At 33.2% G+C, this 23,442-nt stretch overlaps 1 protein-coding gene across 5 annotated transcripts in view; it reads right to left on the bottom strand.

The window, feature by feature from the left end:
* Positions 1 to 2,592: 2,592 nt before the first annotated feature.
* LOC105344586 (protein kinase C-binding protein NELL1) overlaps positions 2,593 to 23,442 on the bottom strand; it is a 40,591-nt gene continuing 19,741 nt past the window's right edge. For 4 of the 5 annotated variants that reach the window (XM_034462152.2, XM_066070826.1, XM_020073763.3 and 1 more), the window contains 10 exons: positions 22,767 to 22,917; positions 19,181 to 19,454; positions 16,989 to 17,067; positions 16,726 to 16,808; positions 16,033 to 16,164; positions 14,094 to 14,187; positions 11,008 to 11,087; positions 8,690 to 8,801; positions 6,493 to 6,612; positions 2,593 to 4,504 (listed from right to left, as the gene is read on the bottom strand). In XM_034462152.2, coding sequence (XP_034318043.2) covers positions 4,254 to 4,504; positions 6,493 to 6,612; positions 8,690 to 8,801; positions 11,008 to 11,087; positions 14,094 to 14,187; positions 16,033 to 16,164; positions 16,726 to 16,808; positions 16,989 to 17,067; positions 19,181 to 19,454; positions 22,767 to 22,917 — 1,376 coding nt within the window. In that variant the 3' untranslated portion in view covers positions 2,593 to 4,253. The remainder of the gene's footprint in view (positions 4,505 to 6,492; positions 6,613 to 8,689; positions 8,802 to 11,007; positions 11,088 to 14,093; positions 14,188 to 16,032; positions 16,165 to 16,725; positions 16,809 to 16,988; positions 17,068 to 19,180; positions 19,455 to 22,766; positions 22,918 to 23,442) is intronic. The other variant, XM_034462153.2, reaches the window with a different exon arrangement.

Raw genomic sequence — 23,442 nt, 5'->3', positions numbered from 1 at the left:
CAACTTGAGTACAAAAGTCTAAGAACTGTTTGTATCATAACAACTTTTTGATGATGAAAATTCAATAGACTTTGTTGATTGGTAATAAATTTTTTCTTCCATTTGAATTTATTAATGGTTATTTCTTCCATTTGAATTTATTAATGTTATTATCCATAGTGTGCATTTCTATTTTGGAATCTGCTTAATAAAAGAACCCAGAACCTGCGTTTTTGTTAATGAAACATGCCGCAGTCAACATTTTATATGTCGATCAGAGAATATTACTTCATGGGAATTGGAACTTAATGAAATTAAGCTGCCAGAAACCTGAATCATTAAGAAACTAACCAAGGCATTTGAAGAGAGGAGAAACTTAACTGAATTAGATTCCTCATCAATGAAAAACAAGGCTCATCTACTATAGCAGAATGCATGTTGCTAATGATTGCGAAATCTCTTCAATGGATGAAGAGCGGCATTGCCCAATTTCCTCTCGCCAAAATGAGCCGACACACCTCCCTCGCATAAAACATTCAAAGGCTGCTCTCTAATCAGACATTGAATTCATGTTTTATGTGGCTAGGCTTCTTTTTTGTGGTGAACATAAATATTTATATTACACAATACCTTGTGGCCCCCTTGTAGATTCACCCTCACAATTAATTATAGGATCTTTGTGTCGGAGCATTCTGACACATTGGCAGATAATTATAGGGGAATACCTTTATAAGGATATGGCGGAATTCGATTCTTTCTCTCTCGGAGTAGTTTATAGGTGCTCAACAGAATTATTTACAAAGAAGATTTAAAAGAATTGACTTGATTCTCATGTAACCTTGATATTGAGAATGTTTACACTCCATACAGCTTTTGTTGTTCTTGTCGTGTCAAGTTCTTGCATATATTCCTCTACTTCTATCGCTGCGTATTGAACAAAGTTGCAGAAAATATGCTAACACTTGTTGTTGGGAAAAAAGGCATTGTAGAAATATCTAGAAGAAGAAAATAGAACTGACATGTGCTCTAAGTGCTTTCTGTTTATATTATCATTTATATTTTGTTTGCATGATTTTTTTTTTTCGTGTTTTCATTTGTTATTTTCAACCCAGCTTTTTTAATTTCTCAACTCAACCAGTATTAGTCAAAATTTGTGGTTCGATCATTTTAATGCCATCTTTAACCAATGCCAACAGACCCTGGGCTTAATTTTTATTATGTGATATTTAAATTTTATAATATCTTAACAGCAATCAAATATTGTGAGATTACTGGTAATACTAACTTTCTGGAACCACGTAACCTGACCAATATTCGCAATTCAAAACAACAGAAGTAAAACTGTTTCTTAGCCCTGAAATCACTAAAAAATGTTTTAAATAGTTCATTTTTCCATTAGAATGTTCTCGTTTGTAATCCCCCTTATATCATGAAAACATTTTTCTTCCAACCGCAAAATTGTCTTGGAAAACTCGAGTTAAAAGCTCCCACTTGGCTTCACAGCCAGTCCCCCTACTTGTTAACATTAGGGGCACCTGTTAGGGTCCTCAAACTTCATTGCTGATCCAGGCATTCTTCTAGTTCTTGTAAAGAATGCTTAGCACATTGACTACCTAGTGCTTTCAAAATTTTTTTTTGTGCAATATTCAGATAAATAATGTCAGTTAGCACGCTCTCTTTTTGGATCAATCCTTGATGCCACATACTTCATTTCTCTCCGACTTTTTTCTCTTTCATAACGAGCTTGTTTACGAAAACTTATTTTATTGCTTTTCAATGATGAAACATTTTCTGCTTCTTGGATTTTGGGTTTTTTATTCCTTTTTTATTAAGCTTTGTACTATTAATTCTATAAAAAAAAATTCTTTAAGGGGGGAAGTATTGTTTTTAAGTAAAATCTCTGTAATTAATGTAGGTTTCATTAATGTAACTCCCATTTAATTGTTTTCTGACAAGAAGAAATTATTCAACAAAATATATCCAGATGTTTCTTTAAGGAATTTAAAAACAAACCAACTAAATTATGTATGCATAAGTTTTAGTTAAAAATTCTTTCAAAGCTGTTTTACAAATCAAAACAAAAGCTGAGTTTTAATTAGCAAAGCAAACCAGTATTTGCAGCGAGAGATTTACTTTTCAACTTGATAAAACATTTTTTTTAACACATTGTAGAATTTGCGTTTTAATGCAAGAGGCCTGTGGCCCACATTGCTCAACTCAACAAAATTTCATTATATCTGTTTTGGGGGTGATATAGTTTTTAACTATATTTCAAATTTACACAATTATATCTGGGTGCTTGCCAAGTAATATTCCCTTTTATATGCAAATTTTAAACTCAGGCTTTCAGCTCAGGTGAGCTAAATAAGTTTAAACTCTAAGCACAGGCACCTGACATTATAGTTATTTTTCTCATTATAAAAATACATATCCTCTACCTTGTAATACATGATAAGTACCTTGCATATCATTAAGTAGATGGTCTTTATTTTTTAATAAGAGAAACATTTATAACGTCAGGTGCTTCAGTGGTCTAATGTGAAAAAAAAATTACTACACCGTTTAACATCCTCATCAATGTCACTTTACATCAGAAAAAGAAAACAAAAAGAATGGTAGGAAATGGGAATTTAATTAAATTTGAAATAAATCCTACACAGATAACATCAGAGGTAGAAAATTTGATCTATTAAATCATTTACCCATTGGATAAATATGTACATCTTTTTCTCCAGTTCAAACACTTGATCAAACGTCTGCGTGATTTACAGCTGTGATATCTACATGTGATATCTACAACTGTGATATCACGATATCTGCAGACACAACATTTACAAGTGCTCCAGCAAACCAACCCCAGATTGAGAGATGTGATTTAGAAATGATTGCGGAAGAAGAAGTATCTACAAATTTAATAATATGAGTGTCATTGCACTTTGAAGAAAAATCTGTTTCTGCTTACCGAAGAATACCAAAACCTACAGTCCAGAAGACCATCTTTCAAATCACCAAAAGTTTTTTTGAGCATTGATCACAATTTGTATGTTTGATCAAGTATTTGAAGCCTCATATTTACAACCTATAGTACTAGTACAAATATCACATTTCATACACAAAGCAGTTTTAATAACATTAACAAGGCAATTTAACAACATATTAGTAATTTTTTTCAAAAGTACAAGGATGATTTTTCTCTCACCCATCATTTCCATAGTTACTCAACAAAACCTGTAAACAAATGTGAAATGTGGAGAAATGAATGAATTATTTTCAGCAGTACTTTAAAAGCAGTCAAGTCAAATATACAATATAATAATACATAGTCAAAGCACTTATGACCTTGACCAAAAATTATATGACCTTGACCTTTTAACCCCAAACGAATGTTCATAATATGATAATATAATGTACTGTTGCAGAAAAAAAATGTTAAGAAAACTATTTGATAGAATACACAAAATGTACATCTTTGCACGTTTCAATTCTGAATCTTCACAATAGAGGAACAGATTCAAAATACTGCATTATGGGAGACCCACGACCCATCATGGCTGACAGATTAACCTCACATCTTTCAATAGATCACAAATAATTAATGATATTGGCATATCCCTTTCAGACATTTCCAAACACTCAACTCTCCATATCACAAGTGTAGTAAAAAATAATTCTCTCTCTCACAAATCAACCATATTTTATATACACATAGCTCAATTGTCTTTCATACAGCAATCATCATGATCAAATCAACTGTTAAAGAAATAAAATCAAGTAACTGAGATAATTTAAATCATATCTCATTTTTTTTTTCTTGCTTATGGAATATGCATGAAGTCTATATATACATAGGTTGATAGAACTATACATGTATAATAAAGAAAATGAATCTTATAATGTGTGAATGTTCATTCAATATCAATCATGAATGCTTTGAAAATTTGAATCAAATAAATACCAAAGAAATCATACTTATGGTTACATTATTGAAGACATTTTAAAAGCTTTAATTGTATACATTTCTATTGCTATAAAGCATCACGTAGTAAAAATCTCTAAAAAAGCAGTCACAATAATTTTAGTTAAATAGAAATTAAACACCTACAATTTTTTTTGGTTCATTTAAAAAAGAAAAAATGGAATTTTTATGTGATGGAACAATTTGTATTCACATGAACATGGGCATGACCATCTATCCATCCATCCAAGATGGCTGCTTGATCATACTCTGAATCATGGTCATCACAAAGTTTTGATTCTAAAGGCAAATCCTGCCATTATCTTATTCCAGACACCCACAGAATCCCTACAAATAGGGAACAGAATGTCACCATCAGAGATCCGTCCCACGCTCTAGCCTGAGCCGAATTGGCAAAATCATAGCCAGACTCGGTACAGTTGTAGGGATCCTCTGGAATTCTTCCACTGGGACACTTGCAAAGGTAAGATCCCACTGTGTTTTCACAGACTGTTTGGCCATTGCAGTAATGGCCATACTTTCCTCCTTGAGTAAGGCATTCATTGACATCTGGAAAAAAAGTTAATTTTGGTTAACTGCAAATCAAAATAAAGATAATAAGGCACTTTAACAAAAGATACACTAGATGAAATAAAATTTTGCAAAAAGTTGATAACCTTAAATGATCATGTTGAACAGTAACTAATTTACCCATATCTAACCTTGAACTATTTCTCTGACCATGAACTTTATCTAAAAGTCCCTGACCTTCAGGTCATAATGCATAATGATTTGTTCTTTAAATTGTTGTCTATAACTTGAAGGTAAGTTAAGGTTAGACAAGACAGAACTTGTCTTAAATGTCTGGTGCATTAAAATCTCAGATTATCTCAGCTTTATCATTAGATAAAAGATTATGCCATCAACAGTGGTTTCCAAAAATTGTTTTTCATTTGAAATATAGTGTTCCATGGCTAGTAACTTCTCTTGGTTAAAATAATTTTTTCTTGTGGTTTGAGTTTTTTTTTAGTGAGGAAAATAACTACAGGTAATTAGGGTTAGAGTCTTAAAAAATGTCTGGGGCATTAAAATCTGAGATAATCTCAGCATTATTATAGATACAAGATTATTCATTTAACAGTTGTTTCCCAAAATGGCGAACTGGGGTTATTAACTGCTCTCAGTTAAAATATATTTTTTCTGTGGTTTCATTTTTTTTCATGAGGAAACTCCCAAACCAGAAACAAGTCATTCATAAATTAAAATGTCTCATATTCCTCATGTACAATTTCAAAAATTATCTAAACATACCAGAGGCTCAGCACTATAAGGGAGTTTAATACACAGGACCACTGCGCCATCGAACACCATTATCACGAACCTTTTTGAATCCTTATCATCCAGACCAGTTTTTGCAGGGATAATACCACTTTCATCTTAAAACTGAATTATGATCTTTTATCTCCACCTATCCATTTTCTCTCTCACTCTATATCTTTTACCAGTGGGCCAGAAATTAGTAATGATAATTTGTCTATTAAAACTCAATGGGGCAAGTGTTTTCATTTTTTTGTGGTTTAGGAAATATTCGTATTGGCAACAAGTCCGCAGTGAGATTGATATTCTTATCAACAGTGAATATAATGAATCCGATTGGTTATCCAACAAACGTGAGATGTTGAAAAAAAATATGCTTAATTTCATTCAGAAAATGCATATGAGAGAGAGAGATAGAGAGAGAGAGAGAGAGAGAGAGAGAGAGATAGAGAGAATATTGGGAAAGAGAGAAAGAATATTGGGAGAGAGAGAAAGAGAATATGGGGAGAGATAGGAGTGCTGTTCTTTAATGAAAAAGACTAAGTCCTCAGTTTGTACTACTTATTCATAAAAGAGACATTTATATAGAAGATAATAATTAAAAATTGTTTTTTTCTTACTTTAAAAAGTTAGTTTTTATGAAAATAACATTAGCTTTTATAGATTTACCTCGTTGAACAAACCAATATGAATAATGAATTCAGCTTAAGGATATTCTTAGAAATAATCGTGACCTATATTTTTGAACATTGAGAGAGCAGAAACTTGGCATGCATGAGGTACAATTATGTTCTAGGCGCGATACTCCAAAGTGTGAAAAACTTAGTGTGGAGAATTTATTGTTGCGATTTAATAAAAACCAAATATCTTTTTGGCAGACGGTCTAAGTGAAGGAAATTTGTGAATAGGGGAGGCTGCGAAAAAAGCCTCGTTATTTAATAAAACAGAAATAAAACATTTTGCACTGTAAGTGATTGTTAGTGGTGTGTAACAAATTTGATCAACCTGCCTTAATTTTTTTTTCAATTTTTACCCTTCAAGTTATGAAACTTAAGGTGGGATTTGTTCATTAAAAAGAAATTAAATGAACCTTAAGACAAAAGTAATCTCTCTATTCGTTCCTCTTGGTTTAGTTCATTAGAAATCTGTGTACCCAAAAAAATTCTGCAGCCTTAAGGTCATGTTAATTTTTTTTCTGAAATGAAATTCACAAGGTACTGACAAAATGGTTGTTGATTTACCTTCACAATGAACGCCATCGCCACGGTAACCTGGCAGACACTGACAGGCAAACCTTGTTGTCAAGTTGATGCAGGTTGCATTGGAGTGGCAATTGTTTCCAAGGCCGCAGAAATTGGTACCTGGAAATACACACAAACAAATTCGTGCACTCAATTTTGTCAATAATGATAACAGGCATGATCATGTCATCTGCAACCAATTGGATTACTTCAATGTGTACTAGAAAGACACAATACTAATTTGTACTGCAGGAAAAAGAGGATTCTTCTGATTGCAGCTGCATTTGAGTGCAATGATTTCAGTGCATATCATTTGGGTCTTTTATATGATTTATCTATTTAGTGTGATACACTTGTAAAGTACACAGACTGAAAAACATTTCAATAATTTCTTTCAGGAGCACCCATGAAGGTCGATTTGTCTTCGGGATAAACTCGGAAATGTACCCATGAAAACTTCCATGTCTATTGATCAGGAAAGAGTTCACTCGAAACTAAATGAGTCACAGAAATTTCTCAGCCAATCAAGACTCAGTATAGCTGTCAGTTAGCTAGTTTATCCAGGACATCAGAGGCACAGAACGAAGAGAGACACCAGACTCGTCTTTACATAGAACTTATTGGCCTCTGGTGACCGGGAAGCTGTCAATTGATGCATAGAAAGAGAGAGAGAGTGAGAGATTCTATCAAATACAATTTATACAATGTGTGCTGCAGTTAGAGGAAGTATTAAGCTATGAACTAATGGGAACATTGAACAACACTTGGTGATGGATGTTTAATCTTAATTTGAAACTTTAAAGCAATTTTTTTTTAAAACTACAAACCAAATTTTTTTTATTTTCAATGGTGAAAAAGTCTAGCAAACTTGTAGCAACTTATACTGAAAACAGTTTATTGATTATATCAATTTACTATCAGGCAAATTCTTTAAATGAAATTTATTATATATAGCAGATTAAAGCCGGTATACAAATTATAGCAAACTTGTAGCATTTCCATACTTAAAACTATCAATTAATTAAATGATTTTTTGCCCACACTTAATCTCTTCTTTTTATCTAAAACATGTAAGAAATTTTCATTTCAAGAATTTGGTATTTGATTTCCAAGAACTTCATTATTCAGCGATTAAGGTTTAATCTGTTTGTACTGTACTCATGATAAAGCGAGACTTCCTGTGGAAACCACAAAAGGTTCTCTCTCTAGATTACCTCAGCTATTTCATTCAATGCCTGAATTTATCACCAACAAATTCAATTGACTGAAAAGCTGTAAATCCAATAAAGATTGCCCATCTCCGATAGTTATTAGAATTTGATGAACTTTAACTGACTTTTTCAGCCACAGAGCAAAAAAGTTCACATGCTCATGAGAAAATTCTTCAAAGGGGAATGCATTAACACCCTTATTATCAGATAATCTGCCCGACCTTTCAGACAGTAAGGATCTTTTCAGTGTCAATAAATCTCCCTTACAAAACGGTTTCTACTCTCTTTTCTGTTGGACATGTAATAAATTTTCCTAGTAAACTACCCATGAGTCTCTTCTTCGCAGTGGCAATAGTTGGCCTGCAAAGTGTTAAATCAAATCCTTTCCCTCGGAAATAGTGAGTCATTCTCGGCAAAAGGGACCAAATTGAGAGTTCTGGGATTTTCGAAGAGACTGGGAGTCTAGACTATGACATAACGGAAACTTTCAAGCGATGGCCAAATGTTTAAAGATGCAGCCACATTGCATGATAAAATGGTGAGGAAATTGAATAAAGTTTGGTGACTAACCACAAAAAGTAAAACGCTTTGAAGTAAAGATAGTCCTTGGTGCAAGGGATATGTCAAAAGAATGAGTCGTGTCTAATGAAACTGTCTTATGGCATAGAATTTAAGAAAATATTGAATTAGAGCCGATGGTGTGATTATATAATCCCAAAAACTTGAAGATTTTCAGGATCTGGCTTGAATCAGATACAGAGGCAGTCTTAGAGTCTGGTGATACTGAAATCAATCAAAGTTTAGTCATAGGGAAGCTCAGTGGTCATTAGGAAATGTAAATCAGATACAGACAATAACCCTGAAACCGTTGTTTGTTTTATTATGCTGTTGCTCTATTTCAACCAAATATGGGTCTAGCACAGATACATGTAAACATATAACCCCGGTACATGAGTCATGTACCCCCTAAAAGCAGTAAGACCTACCCTCACAGACTGGACAGCATTCCCCCTCGATGTGCAGCCTCTTCTCTGGGGGACAGTTCAGATTAGGACAGCTGGCCTCAAGGTCCATCCTGTGACATTCTATATTACTATCCTGAAAAGATGAAAGAACAAGGTTTCCATGAATTTACTTCATGAATAAAAATTAATTTTGAGTTTTATATATTTTTTTAATCTATATTCAAAACAATTCAATTGAACCTAATAGAGTAAACATACAATCAAACGTCGTTATCTCGAACTAGATGGGGCTGTTTAGAAACTCTGAGATAACAGAGTATACTAGATATTGAGGGTAAAATACTTAAAAAAATAAGTGGTTATGACCTATAAATCACTTCGACATATCCATTGTATTTGAGATATCAGTGTTCGAGATATCGAAGTTCAACTGTATATGGAAAGGGTCTAAATTAAAATGATATTACATGCATATGGTATGGGTTTTCTTTTCTCAAGCAAAACTATTTTGTATTTTGGTAACAAATTGTCAATTGTAAAGTCTAGAGATGTAGACTGGAGATAAGAGGAAGGACAAATTATTCATCATTTGTTTATCCTACATGAATGTCTTTTGTCCTTCATCAAAACAACTACACAAATACCCAGTGCAGAATATATGGGATTTGAATGCAATTACTGATTTGGCAATAAGGCTGAATATCAAGGCTTAAATATTGTTTGACTGTACGAAAAAAACAATATAGGCTGGAAAAGCCAACTGTAAAAATTTTAAATTTGAACATTAGAATTCTGTCTTAATTTATCGAAATAACTGATAACCAACAAGTAATCTGTCAGCTAAAGTCTTTAAATAACTCGACAGGTTAACTTAACAGGGAAGTTAACCTGCACTTCACCCTCCTCAAGGAAGCTTACTCTTATTACATAATTTTCGAATCAGAAGTACACGTATAAAAGCATTCCTTGAACAGACAAAACCATGTCGTTGTGGCACATGGTCCTTTGAATTTTGAAAGCAGCACTTTGTCGGGGCAAAGCTTCCCTCATTTCTGGTTCCCTTTCATTCTCAGGAAGTTTGGAATTAAAGGAATTCCGTCCGATTCCAGCAGATTTGACAAAAAGAAGAAAACTGTGCCGTCTTTGATTCAAGAGAACCACCCTATACAGATGTCATAACAAGTCAACACTTGAAATATCAATCAATTTCAGGTTAAGACCAAAACGCACAAAAGACCAATAAATTCCCAAATAATATGCAGAATGCAAATAACCCTTATCTTGTAATATATATCAAAATAAAGCCGAAATCACTTTTTTGCACATCCGTTTCACTTTCAAGCCATACAATAAAGCAAATATGTGTTTACTTTCCCAAATACACCTGGTTTCTCCAATTAACTTTTGACCCTGATGTAAAGAAATAGCTCCTTTTAATTTCGCTTCAGAGAACATCTGCTTCTTAATTACGCGTGTAGATATGATAGAGATATAGAAATATCAAGCATCCTCTGCTTATTTCACAATAGGTGTCAGTGGATGAAACCAACTGTTCACCTTCTGTAGCAGGTTTCTTTTCTCTTGGATCATAAAGTATATTTAGAATATACACATATATTTGCTCTTTGCAAAAAGCCATAAAAAACATTTTTTATTGCTAATTAACAATTGCGTCATCATCTTAGAGAAAAAAATCAAGAACAAGGAAATTTGAGATACCGGTAATTTTTTTCTTCAAATCTTCAAAAAGATACATTTGAAAAATTATAGTATCAAAAAGCACAGGAAATGTATATTGGTTAGATTGATTCCTTTGATTCATGGAGAAGAAATCTTTTACACAGATATAATAATACAAAAAATAGTACCCTATTTTTTTAGGGAAACTATCTTAAAGAAACTTGCCTTACCCCATTTTTACTTAATATAATTCATATCCCCCAAAAAAAAAATTTAATTTGTTAAATGAAAATGAAATAGATTACAGACTTCATTTTCTATCTGCAGCAATTTGAAAATTGGCTACATATAAAAGTAGCAATCTTTTATAGGTTTGTAAATGTTCGGCCAGCTGAGAAACTTTATTTAATGCAAAGTGAAAGTCAAATTTTTTCCTTAGATTTATTTAGATATTTTCAGGTAAATCAATAATTATAGTCTTTCCATTTTTTTTATTCCAATATGAAAAGTTGTGGGTTGAAATTATGGTAGCAATCAGGGTCAATTTTTATTCTAGATAAATTAACTAAGTTGGCCTTGAACTCAATAAATGACCTTGACCCGACCTTAAAATTTGAACATGGTATCTAAATGCAGTACAAAAATGGGAGTCCACTTACATTACAAGTACATGTGACACAGACTTTGGGGCTGAAAGACTCTCCATGCTTGAAGTACTTCCCATCGGTGAAACAGTTGGCTGGAAAAAAAAATATGAAAACATCATTAACTCATGAAATATTGTGCTAATGTTTCATTCAAAAATAATTATCATAATGAAAATGAATGCTTAACAGGTACATGTATGCACAACTGTTTCTAATTACAAAAGAGAAAGTTTCTGTACACTAAAAGTAAAAGACTAGGGTGTCTAGACATTTTCAAAATGTAAACCAGGTTAATACAAGTAAAAAAAAATCTATCTTTTCATATTTGATGGGTTTACCCCGATTTTCTCTACAAACAATTATACAACAGGGTTAAGCATATGAAGTGTCATATTAACCTATAAAAGCCTCCATTTGATACAGAAGAACGTATATATATATATATTATCCCCTCCCCACCCCTATTTCTCTAACTGCACTAATACTAAATGTAGTGCTCCATGGCTTTCCTTGCTCTGCATTGACAGACTTGGCACTGCTCTGTGTCTGTACAGGTGCATCATGTTGCGCTGTGAATGGAACACAATAGATAATCGTCTAGTGACGTCAGACCAATCACAGCTGTGTGTGGAGCTCTCGTGTAATGCCTTACACGTTTGTTGCAATGCCTCTTATGCTCTTTGTAACTTTACTTAATTAAACTGATTATATTTAACTATTATATATCAATGCATACTGCTAAAAAAAGGGGGTGGGGTTCTCATAAAAGGGTGGGGGGGTCCCATAAAAAATTCATTATACCTTACATGTTACATTTTTTGCCTTGCAGTGCCTCTTTTGCTCCCAAGACTTTTTTTCTATTTACTAGGCGCTATATAGTCTTTTAAAATACTATTGAAAAATTTTGAAGGGTGGGTTCCCCCTCCCCCCCCCCCCCCCCCCCCCCCAAAAAAATGAATAATACAGTTGTCTATCCTGCTCATAAGTTTTGAAACTTTGCTTAGAGGGGGTGGTGTTTCCACCATAAAAAATTCACATTGTGCCTAACACATTGTTACATATTGCCACTCACTTATACTCTATGTAACTTATCTATTGGTTCTATCAAAAATTAAATGCAAGAATTTGAACGTTACCTATTAATTTTGACATGAAAGAAAACAGCGCACAACTGTGAATAACAGCTTTGAACAATTCTGTAAACTCATAAATCATGACAAAGCTTTATTTTTTCAACTCCTACATACATATTCTTGAAAACATATAATAAAATATTCATATGAATCGTTTTGGATCGTGAAAAGTGCTGATAAAAGTGCTTTATTTTACAATATATCATTAATTGTAGTTGTAACTTATCATTTGACAGACATCTATGAAATTCTCTTCTCACAAATAAATTATTCATTGAAACGTGCCTTTATGGCCCATTTCATAAATGACTCAAACCAACCAATTTCTTTCAGATCCATCCTGTCTTTTCAATTATAATTTAACATTTCTCTTTTTTCTCCAAAATAACAAAAAAAAAAACCTTCCCCACGAAACACAAAAAAAAAACAAGCTACATAAATATGAAAAATAAATCTGCAACCTCTTTCATAATTTATGTATTCTTCAGAAAGAACCCAAAAGCCCTTAGCTTAGCGTGAGGGAAATAAACTATATGGATTCCAGTATAAGTTATATGTGCTCATCCTGTTGGTGTTATAAAATCTGTTACCCCGCTATCTGTGGGTGGTAATAGGCTTTCTTTAATGATGACAACCTATTGAGAAGGTTCAAATGTATGGGAACACACTCAAAATTTAATATGGTGGCTCCACACAAGCAGACGTCAAAAACGTTGATAAGGACGTGCAAGAAAAGCCATAAACTTTACGAGTGGCATAAAATATCATTTTTGATATATAATGAGGAACTAGACTTCTTGAAAATTTGTTGGTTTGTTTTTTGCCCATTATGTCATAAATAATCTTTGGGATGTATTTTTCTTCTTTTTTGTACAGAAAATATATGGCTGTGGGAAAGTAATTGTCAGACTTTAATATCAAAGTAATATCTGCATTGTTTTTTTGGGGGAATATCTTTTATTATTTAATGGATGTTCTTCTTTATACAGAAAAAATATGGCTGTGGGAAAGTAATGTCAGACTTTAATATCAAAGTAATATCTGCATTGTTTTTTGGGGAATATCTTTTATTATTAAATAGATATTCTTTCACATTAACATTATAATAAACTAAACGTGAGCTTTGAATTAAAATAGCTTTTCATACGTCTCTTCATGTTTTCCCCCTTCACTTTTATCTGAATTTTTCGGTAGTGATGATGCCAGAAAATTGTCGCACTTCACTGAATTAGAAGATAAAAGCCAAGTGTTTATATTCTATTTGATAACACTGTGAAACATTGGAGTAATATATTTTGACACACATCATCTCTCCAATAACGAAGAGTCTTCCTTTTTGCAAATGTCTTAATTCTTCCAACATGTTTCATTTTTTTTTTAGACGCCTTTGAATTTATCCTCAACAAAGGGATCTTGATCCAACTTACTCATCTCTTGTTGTTTTTAAGAGTCATAAAATTCTAATTCTTCAAAGCTTGAATTTTCAACATTTTGCATCATTTTCCACACCTCATTTCTTCTAATTGGATAAATTTGGGTTAAATCATAGTGGTGCAATAAAGTTGCAAAGCAACTTTAGCTAATAAAAACCAACAGTATTTGGCGTGCCCTTGTACAGGAATCTAAAATTTAATTGAATTTCGTTTTTCAGCTTGATAGATGTATTTTTCTATAATTTACCTTTTTTTAAAAGAAGTATGTGAGTGGCTCATCAACAATGGTTATGATTAGAAAAATAGTAGCCAATGTCTTCTTAGCTGTAAGTCAGTACATAATGTACTAATTTAAGGTAACTATTTCAGTTGAACATGCAGTATTTACATTTATTAAATGACATCAACAAGTATTTCATTGTAGGGGAGCTATTTGCCTTTTGGCCATATGAGCCATTATAAGGCCTGGGAAAGGAAATATTCCCCATGAAATCACCCCCCCCCCCAATGATACAATGTATTTAATACTTACTAAAACATTGGGGGCAGCACTGTCCCTCCCTAAATGTGGGGTGGTCACACTTCACAGGGGGACAGTCCTCCTTCTTACAGTCCACTGTACCATTCTGAAACAAACAGTCATGATCATTTCTCCACATGTCATATATTACATGAATAAGATTTACAAATATAAAATACAGTTCAACCTAGTTATAGCTGTTCCTTCCAAACTAGTTAATTTGCTTAAACACAGTGGGTTGTTAAACTTTGTTTTCATGTCCAAAAAAAAATTGAACTTTTAAGGTGCCTCACTACACCTTGAACAAGTTTCTCAAATCAGCAGAAAATTACTTGATTATGATAGAAAGCATGATGGATAAGAAGTATATATGTCAAATAGGCGAAAATATTGCAATTTTAGTTAAAAAATAATATTTTCAAAAATTTCATTCAGTAAACATATACAAAAGCCCCAGGTGGATTCGAACTCATGACCTGCGGTTCACATGCCTGATACTTTAACCACTGAGCTATGACGATATACATCTGAATCGATTGATACAAACAGTTTAACAAAACATTTAAATCGCCATCTTATGACGTAGTGTCTTAAAAAGTATAAGTCTCGGTGTAGTGAAGTACCTTAAAACTAAATGTTTAATTTCAAGAGAAAGAAACCCATTAAGGCATATTTGCCGACTTGTCTCAAACTTTTTATCAAAATCGAAAATTTCAGATTTCAGTGTTTTCATAAATATCACTTAATGCCACAGCTTATTACAACTGGATCTATTTGAATTTACAAATGGCTGTCTGAGCCAGAGATTGGAGAGACCAAAATCTGAATGAAGCTTATTAACTTAATTTTATTCTGTTTTAATAAAGTGCAAAAATCTATTTCCTGAAACCTTCCAGGATTCAAGATATATAAATACTCACAAAATTACTACACGCACCAGATGCTATACCAAAAGAAAAAAATTCAGTATATTTTCATCCACCAGGTTAAAGATTCTAGCACTTTTATTTTTCTGGCCTCCATTCAACAGATGTCAAACAAGTGATTTTTGAACAAAATGCATAATATCTCTAAACAAATAGAATTTGCCAAAACATGATTTGTTTACACGCTTCAATCGGTCAGTGCTCTTGGATTGCTCCTTCTCATACAACTATCACTTTCTTTTCCATTTTTTTCTAACAGCACTATCAAATCAATAAGTTTATTTTCCTTCTGGACTCTAAAACCCTTCGCAATGAATATGTATACACAGATTTTTATAAGATTGCCATTAACAAACATTTAACATGGTAACAGTACATATAGTAATAGATTTCTGTCAATACCCTGGGAAATTTAGAATGTAGAGGAGACAGAATAGGATATATTCCAATGAATAAGTGTTTGAATGGTACTGTTGACAGTACCATTCAAATAACCACTTTAAAGTGGTTATTTAAGCTGGTACGGTAGTTAAATACACATTTTCTATGGTCAAACAGTATACACAGTTGAGTGATTTACTACACTAAAACTTTCATATTTGTAACTATACATGCAGGGGTATTTTACGCAGTTTTAGTCCCACAGCTCAACTTGTGTAAATTTTCCCCACCCTTAAATAACAACTTTTTCTGTACTAGAAATGCAGAACTATTGTTGTAGAAAGATTGTAACAGATATAGAGACAGCATGTACAGTATATTTAATATTTTGTTGACAAATTATTTGAAAATGAACTCGTCTTAAAAACATAAACACCACCACAAATCAGTAAGAATTTAGGTGTGTCGGAACGAGATCAAAACTATGATTAAAGGCATTCAGCAACTGATTACCAAACATTCAATAAATGAGTAACAGACAATGACTGTGGCCTTGCTGCTATGAATGAATCTGTTACAGTAATTGTGTTTGGTGCTCCACAACAACCACAAGCCGTTGTTTTACAAGGATTGAATTAACTTACTTTACAAGAACAGAGGGTGCAGTGGTCAGGGTGCCACTCTTCGCCCTCATTCTTTGACATTCCGTTGTAGATACAGCCCTTGTGGCACTCGCACTGCTCAAGCTCTTTGATCCTCTCCTCTGCTTTCTGGAGCTAAAATGAGCATTACATCATGTTAGCATAAAGAACTATATAGTCTTTTCTCAGTGCTTTTGAAAATCATTCATTATTTTGTATTTGAATTTGTAAATGGATCATGAAAAATCAAAACATCAAAAAATTATAAAAATATATATCTATACACAAAAGGAAACCATAATCTGTCAGAAATAAATGCATAAAAGCAACTCAAGATTCGGAGCAATTAGCAACTTAACTATTCATTAACCATTCAGAAATGAAAGAAGGTATGTATTCCATACTTTAAAGCCATAGTAATGGATACTGAGGGAAAACAGATACAAATTAGAATATTGATATTTACAGATACAAGAGAAAGTTTTGAAAATAATTCAGGATATTAACAAATTAAATAATCTGCATGTACAATGTGACCTCAAATGACCTCTGCTCTTCTGAATGTGGAGGTAAAATATCTCCATCAAACTTGTAGAGGTCATCAAGTTTTGAAACATAACAAAACCACTTGGGGGTGGAGTCATATGGATACAACAGCCATGCATGTCAAGGGAGCTGTTCTTCCTAACCCCCTACCTTTAATGACAGATTTTGGTTTAAGGAGGACAGTTTTTTCACCTGATGCTGTAAGGCTTTATAATGTGAACATGTAGGACAATCTGAAATAAGAGAAAGAAGAATTTCTGTAATCTGATAATCAATAATCTATCTTAAATGATTTTATAAAACTCTAAAGTTAAAGACTTCAAAATTAATCATGGCTCAAAATAAAAAGCAATTTTCGAGTTTTTATTGCTATGGTAAAACTATGTTAAAAATTATCAACAAATGGTTCCTACCTGCTTCTTCACTTGTTACTGGACATTGTAAAAGATGACCGTGAGCTTGTGTGACAATTTGTACATCTTGTAAACCCCCCTGTAAAACAAAATAGAAATATACTCTATTTTAAAATACACACATCAACAATAATTATTATATAGAAATAGACATACACTGGTGTTAGTTTCATTTAAACTATTACTTTTTTCTATCAAGTTATTTATTCTGTTGAAACTCAAATCCTCTAATCTTTTTTATTGATACTGCAGTTAAAAAAAAACTTATTCCTCCTCTACTGAAAATGATGGTAATTATTAAATCTATGCATAAAGCAAATGCACCTTAGTTTGGCCTTCTTTAAAAAAAAGTTTTATTCCCTTCGGATTTTATTTTTTCATCCTCACGAAATCCTTGTGACCTCGAGGGTATACCATAAAACCATTCCTGATAATGCCTGAATTATTTACTTAAATGATGTCAATTGGTGTGAATGTTCTTCCGTGCCTTCAGCGCTGAGAAATTAATAAATAAGCTACATCCATATCCAGAGGTCCATCTCCCACATCAAAATAAGAAATGCGCAATCAAAAGCGATCGCCATTACTGTGAATACTTGATGACTGTTTGGAGATTAGCGCAATGTTGTTTTTTATCTGAATACGTCTCTTGAGGTATATCAGTGAAAAATGAATTAATCTGTGTAAATACATTATACTGTATAAGTACTGTACTCTCCTCTTTCCAATTCAACGATAGATCTATTAATATATGAGAGAGAGAGAGAGAGAGAGAGAGAGAGAGAGAGAGAGAGAGAGAGAGAGAGAGAGAGAGAGAGAGAGAGAAAGAGAGAGAGAGAGATTAACTGTAATTACATGTATTGTACATTGCATCTTCAACTATAAGGGGGTGAGACTGTGAGAGAGAGAAAGTCAGAGAGAGAGAGAGAAAGGAAGAGAAAGAAAACAAAGGCCAAATGCCTAGAAATCAATAATTATGAGGAAAAGAGGAACCTTGGCAGAGGAACAATTTTTTGCTTCTAATTCCATCAATTGGTAATAGGTTCTAGAAACACAATGTCTGGTGTCTGTTGGGAATCTGAGGGCTGTAAACAACACATTTAAAAGATCTCTCCTGCATATCTCGTCTGTCTTATAGGTGTATCATCCAGGCGGCTTAAAAAATGGATTGTTTTATGTCGAAGACAATTTGAAATATTGCCACTGCTTGGCAAATAAATGCGATTCTGAATGAACAGCGAGAACACTTTGGAAGTTTATGCCTTTTTCACCAAAATTTTTTTCTTCCGCCCCTCTTCTATAGGCAGACGCTGATGAAACATAAAAGTTTTAGACTTTTCTCATTTCTACCCATGACTGTTTCCATGCAACCTTGAGAACTAATTGTTGAGAATTATGTAGAAATGTTATGTACTCTCTTGAGATGACTCTTAACCTAACATCCTTTTGTCATCACCATATTGTTAACAATAATCAGATCAATTTATTTTCCCCTGAACAAAAAAAAAACCCCTAAAGAAACAAAAAAACTAAGAATATTGAAGAGGATGGGCAAAAGAAAAAAGGGATTGGCTGATATTAGGTCATCTCTGGTTCTGTTTCTTGTTCAATCCATTGTAAACATTTGTCTTCTTCAGTTATTTATGGGTTTGTTAATGAAAATTTGAAACCATCTGCTACCTAGCTTTTAAAAGTAGGTGTTTTGCAAGAAAGTGATATCTTGAGTCCCAAAAATAGCCATTTGTGGTTAAAATAGAGAATTCCTATAGCTTCTGTAAATTGATTAAAGTTTGAGGATTGGAGAACTTTTTGAGAGAAAGCTACTTTCCTTTCCTCCTCTGGCAGCATATAACAGCCTTTAACATAAAATCCCAAATAGCAGATAATTTTGGCTGCATTCTAATTTGGGAGGTCAAAAATCAAAAATCCTTAAAATCAAAGTTTCCATGATAGTTGAGCTCATGGTGGACAGTCAATACAAAATCAATGCAAAAACTAAGTTGTGAGATAATGCATGTATACTTGTGTGGTGGAAAAATTTTGAAATCACCCAAATTACTAGTGTCAAAAAAAAAAAAATGATGAACTTCATTCTCTGAAAAAAGCTTCAAATTTTAGTCTTGCTTAAAAGAAATCCCACTCTTTTACACAGTACATTTTCATATTACACGACTACCCTTACTTATACTTACCCTAAAAAGAGCATGTTGTCTGTTTTGCTGGCCGACAAACAACTGGAGATTTGAAGATTGCGGCGGCACACGATCAACAGTTTGTATAATCTTTTCGTATAGTTTTAAACAGTCCACGTATAAAGTCACATGGTTGCCCGACAAGGTCACCGCGAGTTTGTGCCACTTGTCGTCGGCAAGTCTGTATCGGAATGTAGAAATGTAGTGGTGCTGGTCGTGGCTGTAGTGAATGCGAAGCTCATCCTCCAGACCTTTGCTCTCGATCTCAAAAAATCTGCAATTCAAAATCAAAATCATGAAAATTTACACAACAATCCATTTTTGGGGGAGTGGGGCTGGGAATGTTATTGGGTGGAATTTTAAAAAAAAAACAGAGAAAGAAAAAAATATAGTATTCATGCTACACATAGTTTATAACTTGGGTATGAAACTAGCACATCATAAAAATGGACTATGTAGATTTAACAATTTCGGTGAAAATAAAATGGCATGCTATATCTAAGAAGTAATGCTAATGTAAAACCTCTTTCATTACTGCTATGATAAGGGATGGAGAAAGACAGAAAGGACAGTAATGTTTTGCAGAATCTAATTGAAATAAGTTTTACTGCTGGCAGTTACAGGCAATACATAGATTGATAGTCAAAACAAAATTATAAAAGGAACCACAGAATTTTAGTTTAATATACGACTTCAATGACTTAATTTCTTTTTAATCAAATACAATATTTGTGGTTGGATTATGGGCGCAGTAAAACAACTGCATGGTAGACCACACATTCATATTTTTTTCTGACTTGTGTGAAATTTATTGCCATATAACACAGCTACGAGACAGCTGAAGGGGTTGTACTGAATTTTTTATTTTGCACTTAAAGAGCCTGTCGTGTGCCGGCAATTATGGTGCACAAAACAGCGGGGCTACCCTTGTCAAATTTCATCCCATTCAAAACGTCGCAACATAAAAAACTGCCAAGGACCAACCAGAGAGCCAGACAGGAAAGCCACACCACCAATCAAAACTGTACCGTGAAAAACAGGCTTACATGTTTTCTGAATGAAATGAGTTCTTCAAAAGGCAGTGAAGCGCAGCCTTGATAATTCAATACAGAGGAGAAAATGTCTACAAGACCGGAAGTTCTTTGGTGGCAAAAGATGAAACATAAAAAAAAACAGCGAAAAATTGAGTTTTATAGGTAAATGACCCAATTACTCTCCGAGCACGAATCTTAGCACTCAGAACGGCATTGTAAGGTTATGTATAAACTGAAAAATTTTTTTTTGACTTACTTTTTACCAGACATTATAATGATCTAAAGGAACTGTTCTGAATTTCAAAGATTTCTTCTGATTCCCACCATAATTATAACCAAAGTTCAAATGAACTAGAACATAACTTGCTTATCGTGAAATTTTCCAAAAATGCATGTAAGACTCATTCCACACTTCTCTTCAAATTAAATTTACCAAACTGCAGCATATTTCAACTGAATTCTTAACGAGTAAAAAAAATAATATAGGAACCTGGGCAACTGTACAATTGGAAGAAGACTAATTGTTCTAAAGCTCTTCTCTCATTAATTCATGTCAAGCAAATCCGCTGGGGATAAGTAACGAGCTGATGTTGCTACAGATATGTATAGGAATTTGCTTGCTTAAATGTTTTATCAAAGGTATGAATTTGTTTCTTTGGCTATACTCCTGTTTATTTGATTAGAATGATTAAGTCGGCTTGGCACGGTCGCAAATCCTCATTGAATATTCCTCCATATACTCTGCTTTTACAATCACCAATATTCGTTTGGCAAGAAAAGCTATCAATTGCCAGAAAAAAAAACAATCAAGTCAGCTAAAAACCCACATAGACTCAGAGCGACCTGACCGAGAGGTGATCGCAATGTCTTCACAGTTCCCTTCCAAAATTATTTATATATAGGAGTTTCTTATCGTTATACAAGATTAGCAATTAGAAAACATAAGACGGGGGAAATATGCTTTGCCGATCCTTGCTTCACCCTATTCGAACAGAAGTCATCGTTATAGGACGAAGAGATAGGGAATCGTTACAGTATCGAAATAAAAAAGCAGATTCGGAATTTTGTTCGTAACAACACTTTTTAAAAATTGATGATAAAATGAAACATCGAACGAATTTATCCCCTTACAATTGAAAAAATAATTACCCTGTGACCTTTTTTTTTTTTATAAAGACAATATTGTAAAAATTCTTAAAACAGCCTCTCAGCCTGCAATAAAAAGAAGGGAGGAGAAAGAGAATCGCCTAGTTGTTATCTACCAAGCACACCCACCTCGAGACCTGTCCAGTGATTAAATGTTTATTTTGGTGTACAGTAAAAAGGGTAAAGGCAGCTAGTAGGCCAAACTATTTTTATGTCAGAAGCTGTTTCTCTTTTTCTTTTCTCTTTTTTTTTTTTTTTTAATCTGGAAAAGGGAAATTGGGATTCCGAAGATTTAACGTTGGTGACCTTGGGGCAGATAATTCAGTCATCTGTTTGTAGGCCGGAAGTGCTGTGCATTCCTGACACTGGAACCCACAAGAACAAATGCTAGCTACCTTAAAGGATTACTCATCGTCTCTAATCGTACATCCTTTGATAATTCTCCGATAGTATATATTAGAATGCGTGCATGTCTGCCTAAAACCTAAAATCCCTTTTTTTCCTTTTTTAAATAACATTCTGTCATCTCCTGAAAAAATGTACCTGCATAGGTTTCTTTGATAAAGATGATTTTTTGTTTTTCTTTTATTAATTAGGAAACAAATGTTTCAATTCACAATCAAAATTATTTTTAGAAATTGCTGAACTTGTGAAATGGGGTATGTTACCTGTATATTTCTAGCTAGCCAACATATAAGAACTTTTACGTCATGCAAAATTTGATTCAAAATGATTTAACTCTTGGTTTTTTATCAAAAACGATATTTCCTACAGAGCAGCTATTAAATTTAAGAGTCTATACTCAAGGTTTACGCATATTTTCTTTTATTAATTCATATCAATATAATATGTCATAAAAAACAAAGAACCCATCGCTATTATAAGACCTATAATCTTTTAATCAAATCTATCACGAAAAATCGCAAATATCAGTAGGACCTGATGATAACCCATCAAACTGTCTGACATAAATTAACCTCGTATGCAAGAAATCGCTACCTCCAATCAGATACTTGCAGAGTACAATGTCTTAGAATACAGGGAGTGAGTATAAAACCCTTCAATGCTCAGATTGGGAAATCCAGATAGAAATCTTGTACGACTGTTATAACTAACAGAAGAACAGAAATAATTGAAGAATCATCATGAGAATGAATTGAAAAAATGCATGGCTAAGTAAAAGCTGGACGTAGACTAATGCGTGCTAGTTTTCAATACAAACTGTTAACTGATATACAAAATTTGAAACTTATTGGGAATGAATTCAGTCTGATTTAAAAAAAAAAATAAAATAAGGCAAAGGAATCTGGGTAAAGCCTATTTCGATTTAAAGAGTGATGCAGAACAAAATCATGCAGTATATTAAAAGTTGTGAAAAAAATAATGGCGGAAAGTATTTGACTCACCTGAGCACCTCTGATGAAAAAGCTAAAAGGCTACCAGAATTTCCTTTTTCTTGTTTCATAGTTATTAAAAAAGTCAATTCACTATTGTCTTTCAAAATCCTTAACGATTCATTTAACATTGTCTCTGTCACTGCTAGATATCGGCTCGAATCTGAAAAATAAAATGTATGGTAATGAAATTTGTAAGACCTGCAAAACTTGTTTATCATATTTACAATCAATGAATATTTTTATTAATAAAATAAATTAATGAAATATTACAGTAATTGGAGTCAGATATTAATCAATATTACATAAACAATATGCAAGACAAGATGATAAGAAAAATTTAAAACCATAGATCAAATCTAAAGGCAAATGTGACAGTTACACCAGTTCGAATACTGGGCCATTTTATTATTTATGAATTTAATTGCCAGCAAAGTAGCTCTCTCTCTCTCTCTCTCTCTCTCTCTCTCTCTCTCTCTCTCTCTCTCTCTCTCTCTCTCTCTCTCTCTCTCTCTCTAACTTGCTAAATCAGCCAATATGAAGACAATAAAGCTGTATTGTCTTTAGCACTGATATTGGCCCATTCTCAATACATGATAATGAAGAGACAACCATGCTTTCCAACTCCTTAGCAGTTCATCTTTTTTTTGGTTGACAATGTGTTCTTTTAAGGTTACTTCAATTCAAC

This window comes from Magallana gigas, chromosome 9, assembly GCF_963853765.1.
Source record: "Magallana gigas chromosome 9, xbMagGiga1.1, whole genome shotgun sequence".
Classification (NCBI taxonomy): Eukaryota; Metazoa; Mollusca; class Bivalvia; order Ostreida; family Ostreidae; genus Magallana; species Magallana gigas.
The sequence above is the reverse complement of the archived record's forward strand: the minus strand, read 5'-3'. Positions and strand labels throughout refer to the sequence as shown.